We start from the raw sequence: 10914 nt of genomic DNA, 5'->3' as shown, positions 1-10914 counted from the left end.
CAGTACAAGCACAAAGGTAAGACCTGTTTTTTATTTCCGCTGCTAGTTACAATGGAGTATCTTTGAATGATTGTCTCCAAACTGGCCCCTCTCTTAAACCCGACTTAGTAAAAATACTGATTCGATTTAGGAGATGGCCTATAGCCTTGTCAGGTGATATCAACAAGGCATTTTTACAAGTGAGTATGAGACGAGAAGATAGAGATTTACGTCGTTTCTTACTAAAGTGTGAAAATGGTATTAGAATTATGAGATTTCGGCGTGTTCCATTTAGTAACACTGATAGCCCCTTTTTATTAAATGCTACAATTCTATATCATCTTGAACAGTGTAAAATGACTGAGGTAATACAAGAGTTTAAGGAAAAAATGTATGTAGATAATTGGTTGAGTGGTGCTGATAGCTTTAATGAAGCTTATGCCAAGTTCAGTGAGGCTCGTAAGGTTTTATCTCTGGCAGGTATGCCTTTGACCAAATGGGTCTCTAAGAGAAAATTAGTGACTTCTAGATTTAATGATAGAATAATCTTGTTAAAGAAGATGAAGCTACTATTGTGTTGGGATTGCATTGGTATAACAACTCTGATACATTTTCCTTTCATGGAATTGAACTAAGCTCCAAGGTAGAGCTGGAGTTGACCAAACGATCAGTTTTGAGTCTTATTGCTAAATTATTTTATCCTCTGGGTCTTATAAGTCCCTTTGTAATGTATGGTAAAATACTCTTTTTCAGGACATTTGGAGATTGGGTCTTCTTTGGGATGATTTATTACCTCTGGAACTGCAGGTTAAGTTTCAGAAGTGGGTCGAGAGTGCTAAATTTCTGAAATCTTGGAATGTTAATAGGTGCTATTTTCCTGATACTTCATGGGCAGGTCTTTGTAAAATTGAATTACATGCCTTTGGAGATGCTTCCACAAAGGGGTATGGTGCTTGTGTATATATACGAACCCGCTCCCAGGATGGTTCTTATAAGGTGTCATTGGTGGCGTCCAGATCTAGAGTTGCACCTATCAAGACAGTAACTCTTCCTAGACTGGAATTAATGGGGAGTTTATTATGTTCAAGGTTAGTAGTTTTTGTAAAGAATGCTCTAAGTTTGGGTAATGATACGTCCCTCATATGTTGGACTGATTCTTAAATAGCACTTGCTTGGATTCAAGGAGACCCTTGTAAATGGAAACCCTTTGTAGCTAACTGAAATCCAAAGTATAGCTCCAACTAGCTGTTGGCATCATTGTTCAGGAATTGACAACCCTGATTTGGTATCCAGGGGGATGTTAGGTGATCAGCTTTCGGCTAACAGTTTATGGGTAAATGGTCCCTCCAGGCTATCTGAACCTTTGTATTTTTGTCATGAAGGTAAAAACTTGTTTTCTACTATGGAAGAAGCTAATTGTAAGGATGATATGACTTGTGTTGCTCTCAGTTTAGACACATCTTTGTTTGAATTTGATAGATGGAGTCACTTTAGTAAAGCTCAGCATGTAATGGCTTGGGTTTTGAGATTTGTACATAACTATAAAATGCATGTAATTAAATGTTTGGGAACTTCAGGCCCACTGACTTCAGATGAATTAGAGAAGGCCAAAACTAAAATGATTTTTTGTGTACAGACAGAGGTCTATCCCTCGGAAGTTAATGCTTTATTGAGAAAAAAAACCTATACCAAAGGGTTCAAGTTTGTATCTAGATTCACATGTTTATTCAAGATTTGTGAGTCCATTCGCTTTGAATAATATTTATCATAATTTATAGTTTATTTTTGTCTCTTAGCAAACATCAGTTTGAGTTACTGCTACAGAATCTATTGAAATTACTGTGAAATTTTAACTTCCTGTTTGAGACAAATTCCAGTGTAACTTACTGCATGTTATTGGACTGTACCTTGTTCATTATTATGTTTTCTTTGTTTGATAGGAGTTATGACTCCTATGGTGGGGAGAATGTTGGAATTAACTTTGTGAAAGGCTTTACTCGTTTATTTAGTTGAGTATGCCATTTAATTTGCTGTTTCAACGTTTTCTTTAATGTCATTTGAATTGTGAATTTTATTAAATAATCTAAGTTTATTGAAATACTGCATTATTATTAATTGTATTGTATTGCTTTAATTTGAGTGATTTGCCTTTGTAATTGTTGAGTGAGAAATTTAAGAATAAGTGATTGTTACTGTTTTGTGATCCTGTAAGATTTTCCGATGACTTGTCATCGTTTGTTGTAAGAATTTAAACAGAATACAGTTAGAAACAGCGGCGTCACCACCCGGCTTTCCTTTCTCAACCCTTCTTGGATGTTGTTAGTCATACATTAAGAACAATATATATATATGCGTGTGTGTATCTATAGATAACACACATGTATGTGTATTTATTTAGGTACATATATTCATAATTATATATGTATAATAAGATAATATATATAATTTATATGGATACCACACACATAAACGCATATATACATACATGCATATATATATATATATATATATATATATATATATATATATATATATATATATATATATATAGAGAGAGAGAGAGAGAGAGAGAGAGAGAGAGAGAGAGAGAGATGCATAAACTTCTTGAAAATCAATATGCTTCTTTTTCTCAATAAATTATACTACATCAAGGAATTTTCATTGTAAGAATACGATGATATATATTGGAAAATAAACGCTGAAAAATACTGAATAGTACACAACCTTCGAGAAAATGAACGTGCAAGATGACTATAAAAATAACAGCAATAATAATAATATCAGAATAGATCTAGTTTGTTTTCTCCCGGGTGACTGTAAGGGGAGACATGACACAGCCATCCAGCCCCTACAAACCGGTTTATTCGCCCTGATGTGGTCGAGGTAGGTAGTGGAAAAGGAGGGTAGGGGAGACATCCACCCTCCCCATCCAAAACCTCTTTGGGGCGAGGGAAGTAGGGGAAACATTCAACTTCCCCCAATAAACCTGTTTGTCCACATCCAAAATCAATGGGGCAACTATGGCCATTCAGCGGTTGAAAACAAACGTTTATTTAGCTAATATTCATCAAAACCATAAATTAAAATAAAAAAAAATGTACTAAACTATATATATCGTTTTTAATTCGAATGAAATAGATCGGTAAAATCTGACATGAAAAAGTTAAAATCTGAAATAAAAGTAAATTTTCCTTAAAAAAAATCATTAGTCTACTGATATCACAATCATTATCAGGTAGCTCACTAGACAGAGATATATCACTTTCTTCAATTGTTATGAAAAGTTCGTTAACTTTATCATAAAGTTTTAGACCAAGGGTTCTTAACAGCGGGTATCCATACCCGTTGGTGGTATGACAAGGGTATGAGAACCACATGCTAGGGGTATAGCACTTGATCTCTGGATATTTGCATATAACTGACTTTAATGTGTCCATCTAAACACGGGTACATTTTGTCAATAAATAACTATATAAAACTATAAATGCTTTTGATCTTCTTGTATGTTCTATTCCTAGCTATTCATGACTGAAGTATGCATCAAAAGAAGTATATTAAGTTATGTTGTCAACAAATACGACTTAAGTGGACTTAGGCAAAGGGGTATGGCACCATATTGGGCACTTCATTACGGGTCTGGAGTCATCAAAAGGTTAATTAAGCCCGCCTGTGTCGCGCGATCTGGTTGAGTGAAGATGCCGAGAGACCGAAAAAGTCTACGGCAATCGATATCCACATTTCATTACTCTGGCGTTAATTTCAAAAAGACCCAAGCAAATGTAAAGGTGTTTACTTCCCTCATACTATTCTCCTTGGATTGTAATACACTATCTATTTATTATTCTATTAATTTATTCCTTCTTTTTAAATATGTGAGATCTCTTCTTTCTGTATTTCTGTACTTCTTCCTAATGAACACCATGATATTTTTTGGACGCTTGACTACGATTCATCTTCTGAATAATAATAATAATAATAATAATAATAATATAATAATAATAATAATAATAATAATAATAATAATAATAATAATAATGTGTGTAATGAAAATCCACAATGATATAGTAAAGTATATCACTAAGTAAAATAAACAAGCAAAGACTTTAGAAGTTTCGACACGGTTCATCAGTGTTAACGTTGACATAATTTTGAGGAACACCGTTCAGGTGTTCAAAAGTCGTATAATGTCTAAATTTATATTAAGTGGATACAAGAATCAAATCCACAACGCACAGAGAGGACAAAGATCGGGCCTTCCAGGGACCGACCATCTCCCTTCTTGTAAAGAACACAGCAGATGTTGTATTCTGAAGGCAAAGGAAGGGAAGAAGGTGATTCCTACGAAAGCGCTGCGTTGCGTTGTAAGTTTTACTCTGTCTAGCGCGCACGGAATGTGAATATAAATATATGTGTACGGATGGATACATATACATACATACATGCATACATAAATACATACATACATATACGCACACATACACACACACACACACACACACACACACACACACACCACACATATATATATATATATATATATATAGTCATCAGTAAGGTTACCGAAGCTCTGAAGATCAATTAAATAGTTTATTATGATACGTTTCGTGCCATCCTGACACATCATCAGTCTGTAATATAAAATAAATTAACTTTTATAAAAAAAATATATAATTAAAGTTTGCTTGATATTTAAAAAAAAAAACATAAAAGAACTAAAGTTATTCATGAGAACTATTATTAAAAGCTAAAAACACTAAAATTATTGACAAGGGGATATTAAAATTGACGAAATTGAGGATTAGAAAGGAACAATAACCTTAACAAAGCGAAGGATAAGAAAGGAATGGCTTTAGGACCGTCGTCGTTTGCCCAGACTTCGACTACGCCAAGAAAAGCTGAGTAGAGGATTGACTAGAATTGAGGGAAGGAACGAGGTGCTTGATATGTAAAGACTCAAGTATTGTTATATCTTGGCTGTGCTGGGTATTGTCAATTATCGAAAAATGTTTTTTTATTAATTTCAATTTTACAGAGAGCTGCATGATTTCTTATATTAGAAAAAATTCAGGGTTGGTTATCCTCTGGCCAGTTCTGTAGCTCACTCCCAAATGACTAGAATATCGAACTTGCAACAAGCGTTTCGTCGATGAAACGTAAGTACCGGGACACCCCGGGCAAGCAAATTTGTAAATTATATTGGATCGCATAAACGGTTGCAAATTCTCTGTTTATGACTAAGAAGTGAGGCCTTATTTATTGAGAGGATTAATAGGTATTAGATTAACTTTGAGACTTCCGAACTCTCTTTCAATAATTTACTTGATACGGTCTCCTAATCTATTTTTGAAAAAAATATGGAATAGTGGCGTAAATGGGTAGTTTTGGTACATCAAAGGAAGAGGTATTTTCCGTGAATGGGGAATAATTTTTATAGTTCGTGCTTCATCAATTTTAAACTAAATGCCATCTCCACTTTTTCGTACCCTACGGAGGTATTTTGTAAAATGGTAAATAAATTGCGTAACTTAAACTTAAGTTACTAAGTCTACCGTTTAAGAGAAGCCTTTCCTACACCTACCCTTTTTGGTGCCATTTGGTGCCCTTTGTGGATAGTGGTGTCTTATGCCCACAGCGCTCATTTCGTGATGGAAAGCCATTTGGTTGACATTGCTCAAAATATTTCAGAATTTTGCTGGCACAGACACATATATATGTACATAACATCGCCACATCTTCACGGATTTTTCTACAAAATAAGGTATAATATGTTAACATAAAATAAGAGCTGATTACAAGATCCAATAGTTGAAACAGTTTAATGGTAAAATTACAACTCTCACACTTAAATTACATGCACACTTGATTAAAACAGACCAAAAGTACCAAACAACTTACAAATGACGAGAAGAAGATTTAGTTATAGTACACAAATACATAGAATTACAACACATATAATAAAAAGTAAAAGTCATATATTCATAAAACCACGGCCAAAAACAGCTTAACACTTAACCAACCTTTCACCGTCAAAGATAAAAACACACTAAAAGTAAACAACGTCAAGAGGCAAAAGGAATGACAGAATAATTAGGCTAAAAAAAGTGGGACAACAGAGGAATGGTTGTTTAAGGTTGGAACTCGTAGTTCGATGTTCAAAGTTTCCAGTAATCATATATATATATATATATATATATATATATATATATATATATATATATATATATATATATATATATATATATAACTGAATCACGAAAGTTTTGGAACGTGATCAATCCATAAATAAAGGTATAAGCCACGAAGAAAAAAATAAACAAAGGAGTTTTCTGCAAGATCTTTCGACTCAACGTCCTTTACTCAGCAGACAAACTGGAGTAAAGGACGTTGAGTCGAAAGATCTTGCAGATACTCCTTTGTTTATTTTTCATTCGTGGCTTATACCTTTCTATATATATATTTATACATATATAATATAGATCTATATATATCTATCTATATAGATCTCTCTCTCTTCTCTCTCTCTCTCTCTCTCTCTCTCTCTTCTCTCCTCTCTCTCTCTATATATAATATATATATATATATATATATATATATTATATATATATATATATTTATATAAAAAAAAAAGTAATATATATAGACATATAATATATATTACAATTATATATTATATATATATATACACATATATATTCTCTCTATATATAGTACATATATTATAGAATATCTATATAATTATATATATATATATTACAACATATATATATCTCTATATATAATACATATTATATCTATAATATAGATCTATATATATATATATATATATATATATATATATATATATATATATATATATATATATATATAATATATATATATATTATATATATAATATATATATATATATAGATATATAGATATATATATATATATATATATATATATAGGTTGATAGATAGATAGATAGATAGGAAGATATAAATATACAGTTCATCTTTACACTTAGAACCCATTCATATATAGACTTGTGTATGTGCCTGTGATTATATATATATATATATATATATATATAATATATATATATATATATATATATATAATAGGCAAATATAATAGAAAGACACACACACACACACACACACACACACACACACATATATAATATATATATATATATATATATATATATATATATATATATCTATATATATATATATATATATATATATAGATCATATATATATATATATATATATATATATATATATATATATATATATATATATTTCATTTATCAACGGCGCCTCTTAGTCGCATGTGCTTTTTTTTATTCATCAAACTATTCATTTCTAGATTGTCTATTCTTCCACATCTGGATTAAGTTCTCTCTTTTTATCACTCACTGTGTTCCCTAAAGACAATTTCCGAGATGTTCGAAGTCTTCAGATCCTGAAGACCTTCCCTGGCCCTGACGACTCCGTCTCCGTCAAGGAGAATGATCCAAGACCCGAGTCATCGCAATTATCAAATTCTGAAGAATTCCATCGTGGAAGCGGAGAAGGAGCGAAAGGAGGAGACTTTGAAGTCTCCAGCGGAACGAATCGAAATCATGTGTCAGCTTTGAAAACTAACCTAACGAACAGGCGTCTTACTCGGCATATACAAAAATGTTTAACAAATTTGTAAATTGTGTTAAGATGAACTTGAACCAACTTCATCGCTTTTTTGGCTGCGGGATTACATATGATCCCGTCAGAAATACTATTATTATGTTGGCTCTGTTCTTCGGAACAGTGTTTACCCTTGAAGAGATGATTTCTCCCTGGCTAGAGAAAGCAAAATCGCCATCTTTGTCTAAACTGAGTTCTAACCAGGGCGTCGAAGAAATCATCTGTTAACCTGAAGGATGTAAATAAGAATTCGGATTAAGGACAGACACGAATTGACAGAAGCAAAGAGGGAAATAGAGAACCTGAAAGAGGAAATGGAGGAACTTCGGAGGGAGGTAAGGGCAGGAAAGAAGAATGACAAGGATGCTAGCCACTCAGGAAAGAGCACTCATAAACCTGGGAAGGAAAACCAGAATGCACGAAGTTCAACAAGAGCTAGGGACGCTGAAGGAATCGACGAACGCGAAACTGCCATACGGAAGGGAAGCAAACTGCGGCGTTGGAATGAGAAAATTAAAAGAAGGTTAAATCGAGAAGCGAAACAAGATCCTATGTGGGATGACCTTCGGGAAGAACTGTTAAGGGATTGGCAAAAGCTCTCGCGTTCACAGATCATTTCAGAGAATGAAAAGGAGACTTCCGAATGGGAACCAAACGATGTACTGGAAAATCCAGAAATAATCGAGGAAATCAGAGAGATCATTGAGAAGAAGAAGGGAAACAAATTGCGGCGTTGGAATGAGAAAATTAAAAGAAGGTTAAATCGAGAAGCGCAACACGATCCTATGTGGGATGACCTTCGGGAAGAACTGTTAAGGGATTGGCAGAAACTTTCAAGTTCACAGGTCATTTCAGAGGATGAAATAAATGACATACTTCAGGATATGGAAGAAATGTTTATTAATAGTGAACTTGAGGTGGAAAAGGAGGAAATAGAAGGAGGGAGTCAGGAGGAAACAGAGGAGACTCCCGAATGGGAACCAGACGATGTACTGGAAAATATAGAGATTATCGAGGAAATCAGAGAGATCATTGAGGAAGAGAAGGCTGAAAGGCGCTCTAAAAGAAGGTGGGAAAAGAACGCTTGGAAAGCCGTCATCCGGGAACATATGCAGAGAAAGGCCAACGATAGGATCTATAAAAAGCTGATTAAGAGGCAATTACGCTCTACACAACGGAAAGAAAAGGAGAGGAGAAAGGCTCTAAGGGGTGCTGAAAAAAGGTGGATTAGCGCACTCAAGAGAAATTTCACGAAGCGACTAGAGGAAAGGAAACAGAAAAGAAGAGACGACAGATTGAGGAAACTGAAAGACTTGATCGATTTAGTCAAGCAAGAACGTAAGATAATGAAGTACAAACGCAGGGCTGAACAAGAATGGCTAGAGAGAGAAGCCAGGTCTTTGGCACTGTATGACTATCAAGCGAGGATGGAAGAACGAGAAAGGAAAAAGGAAGCAAAAAGAGCTTTCAAGCAAGAATTGAAGGAAAGGAAGGCCAAATTGAAGGCTGAAGAGGATAGGCTCAGAAAAACACGAACCAAGTTAGAGGAAGAACACAAGAAGAGGAAAAATAAAGAAAAGCTTGGAAAAAAGAGGCTAATGAGCGCCTTAAAAGATCTCAAGAGACGGAAAAGAGACCTGGGGAGAAAACGAAAACCCAAAGGGTCTGAAGTAGAATTGCAAATGCATGATTACATTTGGTTCTTTTTGAGGAATCCTGCAATGATCTCTTTGTATTTGAGAAATGGTCTGCTAGAGCGTAGGAAAAAGAGGAAAAGAGATTCGAAGGCCACAGATTCTCAAAAGGAGATTTGGGTATGGAAGAAGAATTCAAGAGGAAAATTTGAATTCATAGAAAAAAAGAGAATAGACAGGACTGAAGGCAGGAGGACTGAAAGCAGTTTGGGGCTGATGTGACTTCCCTACTGTGGAAGCGTCCAGGTCAGGTGGACTGAAGGCAGTTGGGGGGCTGCTGGAAGTTCCCTGCTCTGGAAACATGCAAGGCTGGTGGACTAAAACCAGTTTGGGGCTGATGTGACTTCCTTACTGTGAAAGCATCCAGGTCAGGTGGACTCAAGGCAGTTGGGGGGCTGCTGGAAGTTCCCTGCTCTGGAAACATGCAAGGCTGGTGGACTAAAACCAGTTTGGGGCTAATGTGACTTCCTTACTGTGAAAGCATCCAGGTCAGGTGGACTGAAGGCAGTTGGGGGGCTGCTGGAAGTTCCCTGCTCTGGAAACATGCAAGGCTGGTGGACTAAAACCAGTTTGGGGCTAATGTGACTTCCTTATTTGAAAGCGTCCAGGTCAGGGTGGACTGAAGGCAGTTGGGGGGTCTGCTGGAAGTTCCCTGCTCTGGAAACATTGAAGGCTGGTGACTAAAACCAGTTTGGGGCTGATGTGACTTCCCTACTGTGAAAGCATCCAGGTCAGGTGGACTGAAGGCAGTTGGGGGGCTGCTGGAAGTTCCCTGCTCTGGAAACATCCAAGGCTGGTGGACTAAAACCAGTTTGGGGCTAATGTGACTTCCTTACTGTGAAAGCATCCAGGTCAGGTGGACTGAAGGCAGTTGGGGGGCTGCTGGAAGTTCCCTGCTCTGGAAACATGCAAGGCTGGTGGACTAAAACCAGTTTGGGGCTGATGTGACTTCCTTATTTGAAAGCATCCAGGTCAGGTGGACTGAAGGCAGTTGGGGGGCTGCTGGAAGTTCCCTGCTCTGGAAACATGCAAGGCTGGTGGACTAAAACCAGTTTAGGGCTGATGTGACTTCCTTATCTGTGAAAGCATCCAGGTCAGTGGACTGAAGGCAGTTGGGGGGCTGCTGGAATCCCTGCTCTGGACATCCAAGGCTGGTGGCTAAAACCAGTTTGGGGCTAATGTGACTCCTTACTGTGGGAAGGCATCCAGGTCGATTGTGACTGAAGGCAGTTGGGGGCTGCTGGAAGTTCCCTGCTCTGGAAACATGCAAGGCTGGTGGACTAAAACCAGTTTGGGGCTGATATGACTTCCCTACAGTGAAAGCATCCAGGTCAGGTGGACTGAAGGCAGTTGGGGGGCTGCTGGAAGTTCCCTGCTCTGGAAGTTCCCAAACATGCAAGCTGGTGGACTCCAGTTTGGGGCTGATGACTTCCTTATTTGAAGCATCCAGGTCAGGGGTGGACTGAAGGCAGTGGGGGTGCTGGAAGTTCCCTTGCTCTGGAAACAGCAAGGCTGGTGGACCACCAGTCTGAGGTGACTTCCCTTATTTGAAGCATCCAGGTTCAGGTGGA

The 10914-nt window shown here is 36.4% G+C and overlaps 1 protein-coding gene across 1 annotated transcript; it reads left to right on the top strand.

The window, feature by feature from the left end:
• The first annotated feature begins 7963 nt into the window (after window positions 1-7963).
• Window positions 7964-9565, top strand: LOC135209943 (golgin subfamily A member 6-like protein 22). Its single transcript, XM_064242674.1, has one exon. The coding sequence runs from the start codon at window positions 7964-7966 to the stop codon at window positions 9563-9565; it is 1602 nt and encodes a 533-aa protein (XP_064098744.1).
• Window positions 9566-10914: the final 1349 nt, after the last annotated feature.

This window comes from Macrobrachium nipponense, chromosome 39 (assembly GCF_015104395.2).
Source record: "Macrobrachium nipponense isolate FS-2020 chromosome 39, ASM1510439v2, whole genome shotgun sequence".
Classification (NCBI taxonomy): Eukaryota; Metazoa; Arthropoda; class Malacostraca; order Decapoda; family Palaemonidae; genus Macrobrachium; species Macrobrachium nipponense.
Note: the sequence above shows the minus strand (reverse complement) of the source record. Positions and strands in the feature narration are given on the sequence as shown.